The sequence below is a fragment of the Daktulosphaira vitifoliae genome, unplaced genomic scaffold, assembly GCF_025091365.1.
Source record: "Daktulosphaira vitifoliae isolate Bord-2020 unplaced genomic scaffold, ASM2509136v1 Scaffold_3, whole genome shotgun sequence".
Taxonomy (NCBI): domain Eukaryota; kingdom Metazoa; phylum Arthropoda; class Insecta; order Hemiptera; family Phylloxeridae; genus Daktulosphaira; species Daktulosphaira vitifoliae.
In genome coordinates, this window is record NW_026099574.1 from 388,187 (window position 1) to 409,538 (window position 21,352).

The 21,352-nt window shown below is 31.1% G+C and overlaps 3 protein-coding genes across 3 annotated transcripts in view; all 3 read left to right on the plus strand.

The window, feature by feature from the left end:
• Window positions 1-3,171: 3,171 nt before the first annotated feature.
• Window positions 3,172-3,966, plus strand: LOC126900789 (uncharacterized). Its single transcript, XM_050676727.1, has one exon. It carries the CDS (start codon window positions 3,172-3,174, stop codon window positions 3,964-3,966), a length of 795 nt encoding a protein of 264 aa, XP_050532684.1.
• A 4,323-nt stretch (window positions 3,967-8,289) lies between these two features.
• Window positions 8,290-21,352, plus strand: part of LOC126903128 (uncharacterized) — a 120,613-nt gene continuing 107,550 nt past the window's right edge. Inside the window, exon 1 of the mRNA XM_050681141.1 lies at window positions 8,290-9,155. Within this exon, the coding sequence (XP_050537098.1) occupies window positions 8,441-9,106 (666 nt within the window). The 5' untranslated portion in view covers window positions 8,290-8,440 and the 3' untranslated portion in view covers window positions 9,107-9,155. The remainder of the gene's footprint in view (window positions 9,156-21,352) is intronic.
• Window positions 9,163-10,002, plus strand: LOC126900792 (uncharacterized). Its single transcript, XM_050676729.1, has one exon. It carries the CDS (start codon window positions 9,163-9,165, stop codon window positions 10,000-10,002), a length of 840 nt encoding a protein of 279 aa, XP_050532686.1.

Consider the following 21,352-nt stretch of genomic DNA (forward strand, 5'->3'; position numbering starts at 1 on the left):
CGTTGTTTATGAATAATAAATTCGGTTAACGTTTGTAGCGTCGTTTTTAAGTCCATCTCGACCGCCGTCCGGATATTGATACTGTCGAACTCCTTGAGTAATTCGGACCTAAATTCCGCCCATGGCATATTTAATTTTATCGGTCGCCACCAATCACCTGCCCTGTCGTTCAAAAACGGGACGACGATATTCACCCATGCCGTTGGGTGTATACCGCCCTAACAGAGTAGATCCTCCGCTCTATCTAGAAACTCCCTTGGGTCTTCTTCGTTTCTCCCGTAATATTCAGGTAAACAGGCGCGTACGGTGCGTAGGTCGTGGTAAGGTACCAATACAGACCGCGAGCTGCGGGTAGGTAACAAATCATTGAAAGACCGACGACCGTCGGGTGTGTTGAATTGCCCCTCCCGTGGTTGGCACGTAAACGAAAAATCGGTCGGCTCGTTCTCATATGTATGAGTGCGCGGATAATGTTCGTCTTGCCAACCCATGCTACACATCCGTGGTTGCGACGCACGCGACGCTTGTCCGTACGACCGTCTCATGTTGTGGGCTTCTTGCGCTTCAATGTCCGCGAGGCGCTCGTGTAGTGTTGCGTCGTGTCGCGTCGGGTCCGTCGCTTCCGATGGACCGAATGTAACGCGATGCGCGTCCGCCGATCGTCGACTATCATTTCGCTCTACGTTAGCTTGACGAATAGTCGGTTGTGCAGCGACATGTGGGGACGGCAACATATTTTGACTGATTCGCTCCAGCATGTTTGAAATCTGGCGCTGTTCCATTGATATACGCGAGAGCGACCTTTCTAATTCAGTCATTCGTGCCTCGATCCGCGCGTTATTCGAAATGTCGCGAATGTTCTGTCGTATCGCCCCGACTTGTTCTGCTGCATGCGCTATCAAGCGGGCAACGTATACGTCCTCGATGTACGGCGCGCCTAGTTGACCGCTTGCCCGCGTAATTGCCCCCGGTTGTTCGACATCAGACTCGTCGTCTGATGTGTGTAGCGCGAGGTTCACCGGATGTTCCTCCGGTAAAGGTGCTACGCCGGGCCGCTGATTATTCACGTCGCGTTCACAGATACGGTCCGTGGAGTTGTCTAACACCCCCACTTCGTGTTCGCGGACCGGATTTTCGCTATCGAGCGGCGGTCGGGGCGGTAAAATTTCAGTAGCTGGATTCCTTTCTTCGCTACGTATGTTTTCCTCTAACATAATTAGCATGTTGGGTTTCGTCGCGTAGCATGGTAGCTGTCTAAAACCGCATTCGCGACGTAATTCAGCGCAATTCATTTGTGCTAATAATTTCCCCGACATATTGACCGTGAATATTTTGTTTATTTACAATCTTAATAATCAAATGTATGTTACTCTAATAGTGGAGATAAACAATATCTCCGTGTACTGTCAAATTTACTACTTCTGTAGAAAACAAGTGTTATTATTATTGCTATTGTTGTAATAATGACCGCAATAAGATGGTTCGGGACCGCCGTATATGATATGGCAGCGAGTGAACAATAATAATAACGGCTGTTCGCGCTGCTGAAAAATACGAGATAGCGCGCTTATTCAGTTGTGTCCACTCATCCTCCCTTCCTCTACCGGTCGCTTGGCGTCGTCGACCGGTTATCATTGCCGGTCGACATGTGTATGTAATTGTATGTAGATTATTAAAAAATTAGAAAAATGTTTTTGTTGGTTATACGTTTTTGGTAAAAATTATATCCACGTTGTTTTTTGCTAAAGTAAATGTTATTCAAGTTTGTTTATGTAGTTAGCTGCTGTAGCATAAGCAATATTGTATTATATGAGTAATGTATTTTGATGTTAAATATTAGCTGAAATTATTTAAGTCACACGGATGACATTGTCGGATTATCTAAGGTAACAATTTTATGGTTTATTTGTTGTTATATTCCACACGGCTGGATTAAGAAAATTGTGTAAGTTACACGGATGACAATTACCAATTTTAATGCATAAATCATACAAATAATCTTAGTGTATAAATTGTATATCCAACACTATTATTTATATTGAATATCTTTTTTATTTATATCTAGGTGTATATAATCAAATTCATAGTTAATAATACTGATTTATATTTATTGTTATATTTGTCAACTCTTATTACTAAATTGCACAAGGTGCTATTGTAAATTATAAATACTTAATACAATTTGAATTATTGTTATTGGTATGGAAATATAAGTAATTTTGTGCGAACTAGCGACCACAGTCTTCTTTCAAAACAAATATAAATGTCCTAAAATCCTTTCTAATTAATCACCAGATAAGCGTGATATAATTTCTCGCCCCTGGTATTAAAATTTGGTCCAATCGGGCCTGATTTATTATACAGTCCATTCGTAATAAGTTGATTTTTTATTTTTTTTTATCTAAGTCAAATTGTTAAGCAACTGTGATAAAACGTAATTGACGTGCTGCTGTGATATGTATGTATAAAAAAGAAAAACAACTATGAAGTTATAATTTTCAGCCTAAATAGCTTTTTGTTTTTTTTCTGGTTGAAATATTATTTGTAGTTTTACTTTTATACTTGATTCTTGTTTGTTTAATTATTTTTCCAGCAATTAGTTTCAGAAAAAATATTATAATTATTGATATATTTTCAATTGTTACATAAGTACTTAGTACATTATTGTTGTAAAGTGTGTGGTGTTAAATAAAAAAAAAAAAAAGGAAATTTAAAAAGAATCAGAAAGTTTAAAAACTAAAGTACAAAAAAAAAAGTAATAAAAAATAAAATAAAAATCATATTGATAAAAAATATATAATATATATACTCAGTGAAAATTAAAAATTGTTTAATTAGAGTACTAAATTGAAAAAAATATATATTGGTGGTATAAAAAAAAAAAATGAGAAAAGAAAAATTTATTAAAATAAAAATATTATATTTATAAGATCCACTCACCCACACTTATTTATTAAGTTTTTCACCTTTATTTAATGTATCTATACTGTTGGTGATTTTTGTCAATTGTTATTACTTTGACAATCTGTGAAAAAATTAGTTGGAAAAATTTGTAGTAAGTGTTGTGATATTGTTAGATTAACTATTTATTTGAACGTTTCGTTTCGTCATTATAAATTATTAGCAAGTTTTTTGGTAGTGCGGTAAAATATTTTAAGGCTATTTTTCAAAATGTCGGACGATGCCTTTGATAATGAATCCGAATTGTGTAATGCTGACTTAATCGCAGGGTTAGTGCGTAGGCGCGCTATTATAAAATGTTCATTAACTCGAGTAGCAACTTTTATCGACCGTTTTATTCCATTTCCAGCTTCTTATGCAGAAGCCGCATCTCGTTTAAATACTCTCCCTGCTATTTTAAATCAATTTGAAGATGTTCAACAAAAGGTTGAGGAAATTGACATTGAGCACGACGATGATCATCATGCTCAACAGCGCGAAGATTTTGAATCTAAGTATCATGATATGGTGAGTCGATTATCAAGATTAGTACCTGCGCTAGCACCAGCGGTTTCATCGCCTGACAACTATGCCCATACACAAGAGTCGTCTTCGCATGCCTCGTGGTTAAGGTTAGAGTCCTTGCTCACAAAAAATTTGAGTATGAAGTCGGTTACACATTTACCATCGTTACCGTTAGAGAAGTTTGACGGAGACTATATAAAATGGCCAAGGTTTTATAATTGTTTTATGAAACGAGTGAATGATGTTGCTAGTCTTGATGAGGTTGATAAATTGTATTTTTTAAGATCTTGTTTACAAGAAACGCCGCTAGACTTAATCGATGGATTAGATGTTGGCGATTCGTCGTATAGTCGGTCCTTAGCTCTTCTCAAAGATCACTATGAGCGCAAGCGATTTTTAATAGGCACCCATGTTCGATCGTTGTTAGAAATGAAAAATTTGGCAAGTTTAGATTCAAAGGATTTGCATAACTTTTTATCGACGTTTGATAAGCATGTTTAAGCTCTTCGTTCTTTAAAACGACCGGTTGAGCATTGGGATGATCTGTTAGTGGGAATAGTACGAAGTAAATTGGATCTTGCTACACTGGAAAAATGGGATTTGTCGCATAAGGCCAATGACGACGTGATGTTTATTTTTATTTTATTTTTATTTATTAAATAAACGCCCGAGGGCTCAAGTACAGTACTTAACAATATAATAATAATTTAAATTAAACAGTAATAGCAATTAATAATACATTTAAGATTAAATAACACTACAAATTATAATACATAAAATTAACAATGGGCAAAAAAATCAAAATTATTTTGATTATTGAGACGGTTACATACAGCAGATATACGATCAATAGGGTTATTGGAGCCATAAGAAGTGCGGTGAAACGGAATTACGAATATAGGAAAGGACCGAATATTGAAAGTGGGAATGTAAAAATTAAGTAGGTGTAGCAGGTCTGAGCAAGCAATGGTACCCTTTACAAGTTTTGTGAGAAAGGATGCGTCCAACAACTCTCGTCTAGTATTGAGAGATACCAAGTTAAGGCTAGCTTGAATAGAGGTTAAAGTAGAACTAGATAGATTAGGATCTAACCCAAGACGTCTTTTATAGCCAATTAACCGCAAGAAACGTCTTTGTACTCTCTCCAGAGATTCAATATGACCAATTTGTGAGGGGTTCCATAGTACTGAACAATACTCTAAGAGAGGTCTGACTAATGATATATATAAGGTTTTAATACATAATTCATCATTAAATTCCTTAGTGCATCTAGTTAAGAAGCCAAGTCTTTTTAAAGCTTTTGCGCACGAATTGTCAATATGAGAGGAAAAAGAAAGGTTAGATTGAAAGGTAACTCCGAGATCCTTGATGGTTTCTACTTCAACCAATTTATCATTGAGGATATAATAATCATAATTTATTTTGTTGTGGGAACGGGTGAAAGACATTTTTAGACATTTAGAAGTGTTTAATTTCAGACCATTATCACGACACCAAACATGTAATTTATCGAGATCTTTTTGAATAAGAGAGCAGTCATCGAGAGAAGAAACACTTGCAAAAAATTTAAGGTCGTCCGCAAACAGTAAATGATCACAATAGCTAAAGCAATTACCGATATCCATGATGAATATGGCAAACAATAAGGGCGATATGTGACCACCTTGTGGAACGCCTGATGGAGCAGGGAAAGGATCTGACAAGAAACCATTAACCTTAACTTGTTGTATTCTATCAGATAGGTAACTTTTAAACCAGGATAATAAGGGATCGGAGATGCCATTCAAAAGTAACTTAGCCAACAATAGAGAATGATTTACAGAATCGAATGCTTTTGAAAAGTCTGTATAAATTACATCAGTTTGGGTACCCGATTCCATGGATTTAGATATTGCATTATAGAAGCAAAGAAGATTCGTTTCAACTGAGCGGCCTTTAATAAAACCATGTTGGGTGGTGTTTATTAAGTTTTTGAAAGAAAAGGATAACCAAGGCATCATTAACATTTCAAGTAGTTTCGGTAAAGCAGATAATTTAGTGATTGGTCTATAGTTAGATACCAAATTTTTAATGCCTGATTTATAAATTGGAGTGATATAACTATTTTTCCATTGAGATGGGAATACTCCTTTAGATAATGAATGATTAAATAATTTATGGATAGGAACAGCTAATGAATATTTACACGAACGTAAAAGGATATTAGGGATACCATCTGGACCTGGACACGGATTTAAATCAAGAGTACTAAGGCCTTGAAATACCTCTTCAACTGAAAGCTTCAATGATGATAAATGAGTCGTGAATGGACTATCGTTAGTATCACTAATACAATTATTTATATTTGGACTTTGGTTAGAATAGACAGTACTAAAGAAGTCTTTAAATAAATTGGAAACAGCATATCCACCGGTTGATAATTTATTATCATACTCCATAGTATCAGGTATTTCGTTATCCAATTTAAGACTTTTTATGTAGCGCCAGAAAGATTTAGGATCATTAGTAAGATTTAACTGAATTTTACGTAGATATTGGTTACGACAATTTTTGCTTTCTTTTTTGCATAACGCACGAATACGGGAAAATTCATTGTATATGATGGGATCTTTTGTAATTTTGTACTCTTTATGCAAGCGTTTTTTATTAAAGATTAGTGTTTTAAGTTCTGTGCTATACCAAGGAGGATAGCTTGATTTATGATTATAAAATTTCGGGGTAAATAAGTTAATTGCGCCGGAAATGGTGGAGTAAAAATTTGTGACCATAGCAGGAAACTCTAAAGAGTCATCTAGTAACGAGTTCCAATTAATTGTATTAAAGAAGGTATTCATTGACAAATAGTTAGCTCTGGAAAAATTGTGTTTGAAAGAGTTGGGGTTAGTATTTAAAGAAGGTACATAAGATGGACCGTCGATTTGGAGGACTGGATGCGCTAAATCAATCGGAACAAGAGAGACAGGGCATTTAGTTACAGTTAAATTACAATTGTTGGAGAGGACTAAGTCTAAGATATTGTTTTTATAATTAGAAATGAGATTATGTTGATATAAATGCTCGTAATCAATAGTTTCTGTTAAGATTTTAGCCTTAAGAGAAACAGACCCTTGTATAACGTTGTAGTGATAAATATTTGGCCATTTAATATCTGGTAAGTTAAAGTCTCCAATTATTATAAGTATATGATCAGGAAAAGAAGAACGAAAATTTTCTATTAAAACACAATGGGAAGTATAGACTTCAACTGTACTATTTGGAGGGATATATAAAACTAAGAGTAAAATTTTGGAATCTGTTGTGGTGATGGATATCGCTAGACTTTCAAGATTTAAATTAGGTAATGGCAAAATATGAGAACTAAATCGTTTATGGATGGCTATAAGAACCCCCCCACCTTTAGAGTAAATACTATTAATAGTATTTCGATCATTACGATATATCAAATAATCAGACATCCCTAATTCATTATTACTAATGTCAGAGGTTAGCCATGTTTCAGTTAAAATGAAATAATCATAGTAATTTAAAGTAACAAAATTTAAACGATAAATAGATAATTTAGTTTTTAACCCACGGACGTTCTGATAATACCCGGAGAGAGTATTACATTTTTTTGTACAATTATAATTATTTTTAATATAAGAAGAATTTGATATATTACATGACATGTTAGAGTGATATGAACTTGAGCCGCGAATTAGTTTTTTTGAGCTAAAGATGGTGAACCACGAGAATACTTGATGAACCAATTACCATTGTTTGAACTGTTTCTTCTATCACGTTCGGCTTTTAACGAACGTAGGAATTTCATTTGGTACAAAGTAAGATCTGTAGTAATCCATGCGTTTCTCCATGATGGATCAGATGATAGCGACTTTTTTGATTTTAAAACATCTAAGACAGACTTAGTACTATCAAATGTTATTCTTATCGGTCTTGGTTTAGCAGATTGTTTGCCGAGACGGGTGACCGCGGATATATTAGCATCCAAATTTAACTTTATAATAAGCTCCTTAGCAAGCGAATCAATATTACTAACCGATTCCTCTATGTTAAATAACATTATATTACGAGATTTGCTGTCTCTTTCATGGATTTCACGAATAATGTCAACCCCAGAAAAATCATTAGGAGCATAATCAGATGTAATAAAATTTTTAGACTTTTTAAGGGAATCGATGTCTTTTTTTAAATCTTCATTCTCTTTCTTCAGAGAAACTATCTCTGAAGAAAGGTCATCCAATCTAGACAAGATTGATGTAGAGGTGTTTTCTTGCGTCAGTAATTTAGTATTAATAGATTGAATATCTTTCCGCATACCAATTAAGGCATTCCAGACATCTGTAAGGGAGATATCTTTTTTGCCTACGAGCGGAGTTGGTTTAGTCGGTGACTTTTGCATAGTTGTTAGATTCTATAAATTTGTTGGAAACAAAATAAACCTCGGCAGTGGTATGTACACTTGAATGGTCAAGGTCCCAATTGATATAAATTTAAAAATTTATTGCCGGTGTCGTGAACGTTATCTAGACGACTAACATATAAGTGCTAGACTTGATGGAAAAATAATAAAACTAAACTGTGACGACGGACAACAATACAAATTTATACACCGAAATTTATACTTATCGGCGAACTAATAACGTAGCTTAATCGAATGATACACGAGATTAGCACGATCGTATCGAACAAAGTATCATAATGCGGTAATGAGTGTAGATAACGGAGAGGCACAACCGAACGGACGGCACACACGTCGTTAAGGTACGAATGTCCGTTAAAATGCTTTATGACTTTCTAGAGACACGTGCTAGTTCCTTAGAGTCAATTGAAGGACAAGTAGGTCAAGGTCGTCAGGTAAACAAGTCAAAGGCAAGTAACCGTGGTTCGACTGTGTTATCGGTACAAAGAAGAGTTAAAATTTGTCCCATCTGTCACAAACTCGTATGAATTACCACTGTCCTAATTTAAATCTATGTCTTTAACTAACAGATATAGCGTGGTAAAGCAGAAGCACTTATGCTTTAACTGTCTCCTTTCGGGTCACGGTACAAGAGATTGCAAATCACAATTATGTCGGCATTGTGGTAAGAAACATAATTCTATGTTGCATGGATTACCGTACCAGTCTAGAAATGCTACTTCCACATCTAATAAAGCAGATGAAGCACCTACTAGTGCGCTAGTGCCATCAGAACAACCACAAGCTAGTTCTACGAGTTCAATAACTGTACCTGATAGTTCTGTCGCGGTTCATAATGCATGTACAAGTACCCAAGTCTTATTAGCCACCGCAGTTGTTATGGTGCAAAACAGTCGCGGTAAAAGGCTTCCATGTCGCGCCATATTGGACAACGGATCGCAAATCAACATAGTGACACAAAAAATGGCCAGGCGCTTAAACTTGGACGTTAAAAATGCCATGTTACCGATTTGTGGAATTAATGGGGTTAACACAAGGTCATCTCAATGGACAAATTTATCTTTCTTCGCTGTTCACTCTCCATTCAGTAAAACTATTGGTTGTCACATATTGCCAGCTCGTTGCCGTCACGGTCCTTCGACGTTAGTGGATGGAGTCTACCCGACAATGTACGAAATGCGTTGGCAGATCCTGAGTTCAACATATCGTCAGAAGTAGATTTATTATTGGGCGCTGAGATATACTATGAGCTAATTCGTTCACAGCCGTTGGTGATGCCAGGAAGTTTGCCTAGGTTGTACGATACGGCTCTTGGTTGGGTAATTTCGGGCCCTTTGTCAAAGGATGATGATCATAGCGTTGTCGAAGTATCCACCGTCTGTCCACTAGGAACAACCACTCCGTGGATGAATTCAGAACCATTTATTAGGCAGTCGAAACATGAGGAGAAGTTAGCGTTTGAAAGATATTTTCAAGACAGTCATAGTCGATTAGCGGATGGGCGTTTTGTCGTTCGACTACCGTTTCGAAAAGAACCATCACTGCTTGGGAGTTCAATGAATATGGCTCTCAAACGATTCCTGACACTTGAAAAAAAAATGTGTAATAATTCAGAATTGGCAACGGAGTATAAAAATGTTCTCAAGGAATATGAAGAGATGGGTCACATGTCAAAAATAGATGATACCGTCACAACACCCGGTATTTATTATCATATATCTCACCATGCGGTGTATAAAAATTCAAGTAGCACCACCAAGTTGCGAGTTGTTTTCGATGCTTCTATGAAAACCACTACTGATTATTCTCTGAATGATATTCTGATGACCGGTCCTGTCGTGCAACAAGAGCTTTTCGATATAGCGATGCGTTTCCGTTACTATTTGTACGTGGTTACTGCAGATGTTGCCAAGATGTTCCGTCAGGTCCTCGTCCATGAGAATGATCGACATTTCCAAAGAATATTATGGCGCGATGCACCTGACAAGCCTTTACAACATTATGTACTTAATACTGTAACTAAGGGACCGTTAAAGAATTTATCGCCGTTCCTTGACAAAGGGATATTGCGAGTTGGAGGTCGTTTGAAATATTCTGAATTAGATTTGAACTAGAAACATCCAGCGTTGCTACCACGCAATCATCGGTTGACTCAAATGATATTCGAAGCTTACCATAAGAAGTTCCTACATATCGGTCCTCAAGGTTTACTTGCAAATATTCGTGCATACTTTTGGCCATTAAGAGGCACAGACATAGCACGCATAACCGTTAACAAGTGTATAAAATGTTTTCGAGCAAAGCCAATTCCAATGCAACAATTTCCAAAAATGTGTGGAAATGCAATAATTGAATTAATAATTTTAATATTGTACGTCTTTAATTTATGAGGCTTTACTAAGGTAAACTCTAATGCCGCTGTTAGATACAAAGAGACCCAAAGCAAATATGGTTTTTTGGGGCCTTGTTAAATTTTGTGTTATAATCGAGACCTTTTCTTTTACTTTTTTCTAACTTTGTTGGACCAATGATTGGTTGCATTAGGTCCGCACGCAAGAAATCGCGTTCCCTAGCGCAAAACAATTCTGTAACTAATATCTAAAATTTTGTTTTGTCAAAAAAATGTGTTTTTTAGTTTTGTAAAATACATGTCACTCGTGTCTCTTGCATTCTAAACCCCTTATATCGCAGTACGAGTATTTTGTACTGAATATTTTTATTTTTTCTATCGCTTACTGATTTTTAGCTCTTGTTTTTCTGTTTGCAAGACTCGTAGCCACAAAATTTTGTAGTTATGAGGTGCATCTAAAATAACATGTAAAGAGTGCTGGTTGTATTTTCTTTCACCACAAAAAATACTTTGAATACAAATATATCTACAATATAACAAATGTCCACAATGTTTTAGTAAATTAATAATTTTTAACCTGTTATTTTACGTTATTTTTTCGATACGAAGCTGAGAAGGTATTAATTTTACTTTGATGTATTTTTTTTATTATTTATTTATTTATTTTTTGTGTCTGTTACCACTTTTTCTCAACTCTCGCCAAAACCGATTTCTTTCAACGATACGTCAGAAGATCACAAATCGTATCTAGTCAAAGACATTACCTTCAAAAATTGAAAAAATTTCCCTCGTTCCCCGTAAATAGGGGAAAACTCCAAAAAAATTACAAATTTAAAAATCGCTTATTTTCGAAATTTTTTCAATTTTTTTTACTTAAAACTGCCATAACTTTTTCAATAATGAACAAATCAATATAATTTTTTTATACAGTGTGATTTTTTTATCATAACCCACTCAATTACTTGCAGAATAATAATAATTTAACACATTTTTTTTTTTTATTATTTTTAGTTACACATTATTCTTGAATTTTTAACTATGTAATACTTTTTAAGTTCATCCCTTATGCCTTGGAAGGGGTCAACTTTGTTTTTTTAAATGTTAACACATATTTTCAATTTAATAAAATGTTTGAGTTTTTAATTTAATAGTAAATGGCATTTGAATTTTTAATATAACTTTATTAGCTTATTAGATATAAACATTTAAAGTTTCAAAATTTTGAGTTAATATACATGTATAATACACATGGGATTGTAAATACAGGTAGCTAATTGGATTTTTATGACATTGCTGTCTCAGTCACGGATTGTTTATTATCAATTATGATTATCAATAGATATACTTTCTGTATTGTCAGTTAGTGTATTTATAAACTCATAACAATGTGCCTTACTACAATTGATAATAACAATGCTGTGTACCTGCTAATATCGATGTTATAAAAAACCAATTAGCTACCTGTATTTGTAATCCCTTGTGTATTATACCTGTATATTAATTCAAAAATTTGAAACTTTAAATGATTATATCTAATAAACGAATTAAGTTATATTAAAAATTCAAATGCCATTTACTATTAAATTAAAAACTCAAACATTTTATTAAATTAAAAATATGTGTTACCATTTAAAAAAACAAAGTTGACCCCCTTCCAAGGCATAAGGGATGAACTTAAAAAGTATTACATAGTTAAAAATTCAAGAATAATGTGTAACTAAAAATAATAAAAAAAAAAAATGTTTAAATTATTATTATTCTGCAAGTAATTGAGTGGGTTATGATAAAAAAATCACCCTGTATAGATGCTTGATGTCATTACCTTTCATTTGGTATATTTTTTTTATGAATCTAACTATTTGCCCACAGGGGAGATTCACAATGACAACTTTTTCACAAAAAATTTACTTTTTCAACTGAACTTTTGAAAGTGTTCCGAAAAGTTTGACATTTTTATATATATCTTAAATTAAAGCTTATATACTATACTTTAATATTAAAAAAAAAAAAATTTTGGACGTTATTTTGTTAAATTTTTTTAATTAAACTCTATCTAAAGATTTGCATTCAAGCGTTAATAGTGATTTTTTATTTGTTTAATAAAATAAAAAAATTTTAATTAAAATTTATTCAAAAATTTAAAAGTGTTATTTTTAGACCTTTTTTTACAAAAATATGATTGGGTCAACAATAACTCAAATACTTCTTCAGTTACAAACGATTTTATACAGTAGTCGTATACAGATGATTTTTTTATCATAACCCACTTAATTATTTACAGAAAAAATATAATTTAAACAATTTTTTTTTGTTGTTATCTTTAGTTACACATTATTCTTGAATTATTAACTATGTAATACTTTTTAAGTTCATCCCTTATACTTTGTAAGGGTGTCAAATTTGTTTTTTAAATGAGAACACATATTTTGAATTTAATAAAATGTTTGAGTTTTTAATTTAATAGTAAAGAGCATATGAATTTTTAATACAACTTTATTATTTTGTTAGATATAACTATTTAATGTTTCTAATTTTTGAGTTTATATACATATATATTACACGAGGGATTACAAATACAAGTACCTACTTGGTTTTTTTTATGATATCGATATTCACAGGTACACAGTATTTCTTATCAATAGATAAGGTAAGGCACATTGTTGTGAATTTATAAATACACCAACTGGCAATACAGAAAGTATATCTATTGTGAAAGTATATTTATAAAATTGACAATATACACTCGGTATCTGTGACAGCTATCTCATAAAAAAACAATTAGCTACCTGTATTTGTAATCTCTCGTGTAGTATATATGTATATTAACTCAAAAATTTGAAACTTTAAATAGTTAAATTATACGTGTCAAAACTTGATGGGACATCCTATTTATGTACATCAGATTCTGACATGAATTATGTATGCTATTATTAACATACATAATTTTCTAATTTTGTGTGGAGAGACTAAGTCTCCCTCTAGAACTCCTTAGTTACGCTATTGATAAGAGGGTCAACAATTTTTGAGCCAATATATGAATAAAATTTATTTTTCCATGTAAAATATTTAGAATGAACTTCACTGCTATAAATAGATCTTTGAAATATTTTTTTAATCTAATTAAACTTTAACAAAACAATTATTTGCATTACTAATTTTAATCTATCTTATCTAAACAATATGATGATTGACATTTCACTAAAAGTTATATCTATTTTTTTAATTAATGAATCTTAATTAAAAGTGTAAATAAGGAGGTTAATGTAATTAAAACTCCTTATAAATTATCTATAGATCTATGTCTAATTATTATTTTGTTCTAGATGTATTTCACTTTCACAAATAGATGGGGGGAGGAAGAAGTAATAATAAAAGAGGGCCACCACCGCCCAATAAAGTTGAAATTAAGAAAAAATTTAGAGGTGGTAAGTTATTAAAATTTATTTTACATAATGTTCTATTACTATAGAGGTGAGTGGGGTAATTGTTAATTTATATTTTCTCCAGGATTATTTATCAGCTTTTATTTTATTTTAAAAGTTCTGGTCCTTATATGTGTTACTATCATTAAATATAACATGGAAATATAATCATGTGCATTGATCATTTAAAATACATTCATAACTACCCCAATTTACCTTATATTTGGATTTAAAAAAAACTTTAATTGAAGATTACAATGATTTACACTATTTTTATCAATTTCAGCTTGCAATCACTGTGGCCAGAATGGCCACATTGTTAATCATTGTCATGTAAAAGGTAATAANACATTGTTAGTCATTGTCATGTAAAAGGTAATAATTTTGTTTAATTCTCACTAGTAGTATAACCTATTATTTAGTTAGCAAATATTGGGTTATACTTTCAATGTGTTTTTATTCATGTATAATGTTTAATTTTGTCATTATACTTAATTGAGACTAATAAAATTATTGCTAATTTCAATTATTTTTTTTAGCTGCTGGTCTGCCTCCAATGGAGAAAAAGTGTTCATATTGTGGNTATTATTGTGGTCTCCCCGGGCACGGGGAAATGGAATGCCATGTCAAAGGTAATATTTGTGATATATTTCTTTTTAAATTTAATAACATTCTAAAAGTAATTTTTTCTCATCTAAAAACTGTTTTTTTAATTTTTGTGTCTTGCNACTGCCAAATACCATAATTGAAGAAAATATTGTGGTATTAATATTAAATGAATAGTGTAAATACAAAAGGGGACTTGACCATCTTCTTGGTGGTCAGTGTTTAATCAGTGAATGTTGCATTATAATTATTATTTTGACTCTTCATCACACTTATCCGCGTGATAGAACTTGGACTTGGAACNTCCGCGTGATAGAACTTGGACTTTGAACACCCAGTTCATCACACTCTATGAATCATGAAAACTACATTTATTAAACAATATTCATAATTGTGATTTATTTTTACCTCAATATTAAAACCTTATTTTTTAATTACAGCAGCTGGATATCCACCATTGACAAAAACTTGCGAGCATTGCCATTTCCCCGGGCACGGGGAACAGGAGTGCCACATTAAAGGTACTTATTTATTTTAACATTTTTTTCATTTAGTTTTTTTAAGGTCTGTTGACAACCTTTATAGGATGCATTTTATGTTTCTAGTAAACAAATTTAATTTGATTTTTAAATTTCAGTTGTTATATACAACTTTAATTTTTAAAAATCGATACATACAATTGATATTTTTATAATTAATTAAACAATTGATTAAAACAATAATATAAAGTTAAATAAATTTTTTTTTTATCCCATCAGGGATAAAAATGTTTATTTATAATTTTTTTAAATGGGAACCACTATTTTTGATTTGATTATATGATTGAAATATTTTTTCTCTATAATAAAATTTAAAATTCTCATTATTTTCTGAGAAAAGAGTGTCTTACAAGATTTCAATCACCCTCTCAATCTAGTTTCAAATTTTATGTTGGCTTATGTAATTTTACACACAAAATAATACAAATTACAGTGGTGCAAATCTTAGAGATTTCTACAATTATGGTTTTATGAAATTAAAGATTTTAACAACTTCTTTTTAAATTTTATGAAACAATGATAAAAATACAATAATCGTATAAAATAAATTGATAATATTGAATTTCAAAATATTTCTCAATTCCCTAAACGTTGGACCACTGTAAAACAATACCTATAAGATAACTAATTTAAACAAAAACAATTTTTTTTTAGCAGCAGGATTGCCGCCGCTGCCGCCTCCTTCATTGGACAAATAAAAAAATTTATTTGATTATTTTTTACAAAATTGTAAATAAATAAATTACATTTAAAAAAAAAATCTTTGTTAATTTGCTTTTATATGTCTTTCCTCGTTATATATTTAATACTAACTTCATAACCAGGTAACAAAAACATTTTTCTGACAATCGTGTCTCAATTAGACCAATACATACTAGTAACATACTAACAGAATATTGCAATTAAAAAAAGTGCTTAATACTTTTGATAACGTATTGACACACGTATCAGCCTCGTCAATTTGCATTTATGACAATAATCGTAGACGAGTCCCGGTAATTTCATAACACATCCCGAAAGCTGACATTTTACATGAATTAGCTATCTAATTTTAACATAATAGAACTATTATATTAAGTTATTGAAATTTTTTAAATTTATTATGTTTTATCGTTCAATACATATTAATTCATCAACATAATATAAAAAGTCGTTAACAGTTGTTAATTTTTTTAATTTTTTCTACCACGATTTCATTTACAAACATGATACAATTTTTTTTTAAGACGTAGAACATTGCATTTTTTAACTTTCATACCGTCTTTATTAAAAAGTGGGAATTTAAGAATATATAGATGATTATAACGAAATTACAAAAAAACTAAATGAGTCCACACCAAGTCAACGATTTTACGTGTAATAAAATAATTTTAATAAACATATATGTTTATATATATATATATATAAATGTCAGACACTTAATTACAGTATAATATACTGAAATCCGACTGTTTTTTAGGGACTTTAATAGCCAAACAAATATCTATTATAAAGTTACTCAACCAGTTTCTTCCATTAAGACAAATAAAGTCCTCTATATCTAATGTTTGTAAGGTACATAAGGTATCAGGTATAAAATGGTAATAAGTTCCAACCGTATAGTTCAGATGTTTCACTCTACCACCAAACAAATGACTTACTTTATTTTTGTGTTCAACCTTTCTATAATATTCCAATTTTTTTGGTAATTTGTTACTGTACAAATTATTTCTAATAATACTATTATCTGGAGTTGGTATTGATTTGTTGGAACATTTTTCAACTTCCATATCACATTCTTTAAATGATATCTTACTTATATCATTTTTAATTGAATTAATTTGACTCTGATTTTTTTTAATATTTTCAATATCAACACAATAATTTATTATAACGCTATTATCTTTTAAATAAGTTTCAGGGGAAACAATTATTTAAATTTTTTAATTGAATTGATTAATTTCTGTTTTCTTGTTTACTCCATTTAACAATAATGTTTCATTTATAGTTTGTTTCTCTATTTTAGGTGAATCATTATTCAACCGTTTTTTTTTCTGCTGATTTGGATATTGCTTGTAATGGGTGATGACCTATTGGCTTCAGATGCTTTTGTCGTTTTGGAGTTATTCCCCATTTTTCTTCAGCATCTAAGTGAGCGTCATCAGCTTTACGCTTATGAGAAGTCTTATTTTGGATAAGTTCTTCATTAGTTTTACTTCTAAATTCGAGTTGCCCTTTAGCAGCACATTTTAATGACTTAGTAGCCCTCTTTTGCCTGATATTATGCATACATTGTCTGTAAACATTCAATACATATCCTCTACAAGATTCTAAAAAACGTCCAGATTTCAATTTAGTCTGACTTTCTAATAAACTCTGTTTAAATGTTTTAAAATGAGATTCAATTGTTGCGTTGCTTTGACGAAATGTTATACCGTTATTTACTTTTATATTCATAACTGGTGTCCAAAGTGGAATGTATGGTATATACTTGCTAATAAACTCTTCTATGTAAGTTTCATCATAGTAAGAATTTTTTTTGTCTTGTTCATTGTACGTTACAAGTTTATCGCGAACTTCGCTTTTAATTATCTGGAATCTACAGTATAGAAGTGACTTGCTAGTATTTGACATACACAATTCTTTATCAAGTATTTCTAAATGGTCAGTATCCTTTTCGCGTAATTCCTCATCAACAACTTTACAGCTGCTTTCCATAATATTTATAGCGCGTATCACATCATTACTTAACGAAGGTGACATTAATATAAACACAAACATTTTAAACCATTTTTCAATGTCTTCAATAGTTTCAATATCAAAGAGTATACAAATCCAATTTATTATGCAATTTTTTGTGTTTTTAGTTATATCAAGTTTTGGTCTTTGATAGTATTTATAGACGTGACTTACAACAACTTTTGTGTTATGATTTATGCAAATATTAATAATAGTTACATTTAAATGATCTTTATACAAAACTTTATATGTCCAATTTAGGTAGTCAAATACCGAATTGAATCCGTTCCAGGTCATGGACAGTGAATGCATTTGTGCAAAACTAAAATCTGTTACCACATTGGGAAATATAGGCCATGCTAAATCACCCTTTATCACAAAACTCTTAAAAGCCATAAGCCATGGTGATATGGCGGTTATATCATGTGCTGAGCTAAGCATTTCTAATACTGGACAAGTAACCTTTGTTTTTAAAGGTAGTGGAACTCGAATAACCACAGCGTAGTATAAAGGTCTTTTGTTAGCTTGGTCTACTTTTCTAATTACCGAACCAGTTGCATCCATATAGGGGGTAAGCATATACGTAGGGTAAGTTTTTCTAATTTTTTTTATTATTTGTAGTTGCTCGTTGCTGTAGCAATGGGCGTATATCGGCAAACCTACGAGTTTTAAGAAGGCTTTATTATTAGGACCCTTATAACTACATATTAAATCATTTAGATCATTGTTTGCATAGACTTCGGCACACAAAGCTTCAGACCTTATTTTGCGTATTACATCATTAGATTTTATTTTTTGGAGGTTACCACGATCAATTTTGGAGGGTGACGATTCGTCAATCGTGTTAGCCCTATATTTAAAACTACTGTTTTTTTTCATCTCGTTTCTAATTAAATCACGTTCATCTCCTTTAATGTAGCTTGTCTTTCCCTCATTTTCGGGATCATGGTAATAATTTCTACTAGAACTAAATACTTTGGCCTGTGTATTATCAAAATTGGGACAAACTTCTACATCAAAACTTTTACAGCCTTCATGACTACAGTCCATGTACACACTAATTTTTCCAGTGTTAGGATAATGGGAACTAAGCATGTTATAACGCAAGTGTTATTAACCGCTTTTACACGTTTACGAAACATTAAACTATAGGTCTCACTTCTCAATTCAACTTTTCCAAAAGCAGTTGTAATAATCATGTTTGACCACTCATCTTTAGTAAAATTTGTTTGTTCCCTCTTCAAACAAACAATTTTTAAAAGATTTATGATTGTTTTTTCTGAATTTATCAGGATCAGGAAAGTCATTTACACTTTCATGTGGTAAAACTACACCAGGTTTAACGGGTGTCTTTTTATAATAGGCGTCGTTAATAGGAGTTGCTATACGTTTGTACGTTTTAACGGGGCCATATTTTATAGGAGTGACATACTCGTTTAAGCTACAGATTTGTTTTATTGGAGTACTTTGCTGGTTCATTTCTTTATTGTTTGGAGTAAAATCACTCGATTTAGGAGTTGGAATATTACTATCATTAACTATAATTACTTTATTCGTTATTGGAGATATCAATGAACCTACATTTTCTGAGCAGAATGCATCAGAATTATTAATTAAAGCTAAGTTCTTGTATTCTAGATTGTTATCTAATTTAGTATTAGAAGAATTAGTTTTGAAAATGTCTGACACATTTTTCAAAGAACTAATTCTTTGGTCATCCACTGACATGACATTAACTTTTATGGACATATTACTATTTAGATTGTCATCACATTTAATATGTGAACCGTCTATATTCAACACTTTTCTGAATTTATCAAGGACCCTGAAAAGGTTTTTGTTGTTAGTGGCAATTTTTAAATACTTGCACACATTTTAAGGGTCGATTTACAACAATTTTCAAAATCTTTGCTAGTATAGTTATATTTTCTTAAACATAAGATACATCTAATGTGATGATTAGATGTATCTAATAAACCACCTGGATGAAATATTTATTTCTTTACCACATCTAATTAATTCAATTTTTTTGTGTAAATCTGAATTTTATATTTCATATTTTTTAATGCATTTACAACAAATTGAAACGTCAACTAGTAAAAGCAACTAAATGCTTAAAGACACAAAATTGTCAATGAAACGTTAATGCCTAAAGACACAAGATTATCTATGCAACTTTAATGCTTAGACACAAAATTGTTAATGCTACTTGACAAAAGAAAAAAATTTATACAATTTTTATACAAAATTAAATAAAAAAACTATAATTTAATAAAAAAATTAAAAATAAAAATAAAATTAATAATGAAAAAAAAAAAAATTAAAAAAGAGTTTATTTAAATTAGTTTATATCAATTAAGTATAAAAAAATTGGTCAGCTACACTAAAACACACAATATCTGAAACAGAAAAAAATATATATACAATTAATTTTATGAAATTTAAATGTACAATATTAACAAAAATAAGAAGCATATTACATAAATTCTTATTTTTTTAAAGATATATAAATATTGATATAAAGTTAATATAGTAATTAAAGTAAAATTGGATTTTCTGACAAAAGGAAGATTTAATAATGATGTTAAAGTTTTATATAATTATTGAATAGTTATTTTCTATTGATTGTCTCAAAATACCATTATTAAGCTAACTCAAATACCATTAAGTTTTTTAGCTTAATTATATTAAATTCCCATCATTTTTATGTAAATAAAAGGTTTAAATTTGAAAAATAGAGAATATAATTATATAAAAAAGCATGAATTTCATCATTATTAATACATAACATATTATAAACATTAAAGTAAAATCTTATAATATTATAACTTAATGTTTATTCATATATTTATAACATTAAAACGAATTCAGAAAAATTATACCACATAAAACACTTACATAATTGTACGAAGTAACGTAGCAAACCAATTAAAAAGTTTAAAAAAAAAACAATTAAAATAAAAATCGTCAGAAATAATGTTAAAAAGTCCACGAATTAATTATTTTAAATATAATAGAAAAGAGTGTAGATCAAGGCAATACCTATAATTAACAGCTTAACCGATACTGATATGTAAAAATATAATATTGCTCTATATAAAAGCTATTTCAAGTCATACGATAATACACTGCTCTCTAGATGACACAAAACAATACAGTACTGCCAACACTATATTGATAAGCAATAAAAATTTGCATTAAAAAAATATTGTAATTTCAAATAAACGCATCAAGTCGGCCACAGTAATTTGCGAATTATTGAATGTTCCGAGACGAGTCCAGATATTTTCTATACATTTTCTGAAAGCTTATAAAAAACTCTATAATATAATATCAAATACTAAGTTGTTAAATGCAGTGGTCGTTCACAATTATCCGAGTTGGTACGGCGGTGTATACGATAGTAAGCGTATTTATACTCCCACTGGCCGTCAGATCTTTGTTGTGTGTATGATTAGTGAATGCGTTTAATATATGCTTTTTGATATTATGTGTCTACATCTATCGGTTAGAAAAAGCGTTATACTCTATAAAATATCGTTAACCGAAGGGTAACCAATATTTGTTAGTGATAAGAAGTTGGTGGACCACAAAATGTCTGTGAATTTAGCACCTGAAATTAACTGATAAGTAACCATATTGGTTAATTATGAATATTAATTTGCAGCACTCGCTATTATCAAGGGGTTTTCTATTTTATAATTTTGAATTAAAAGTAATTGATAGAAATCACTATATTACTGTATGCTTTATTTTGTATTTGGTCAGACTTCAACGTTTATAAACAAAATGTATTTTTGAAATATTTCATCTTTTCAATGGTATAAGA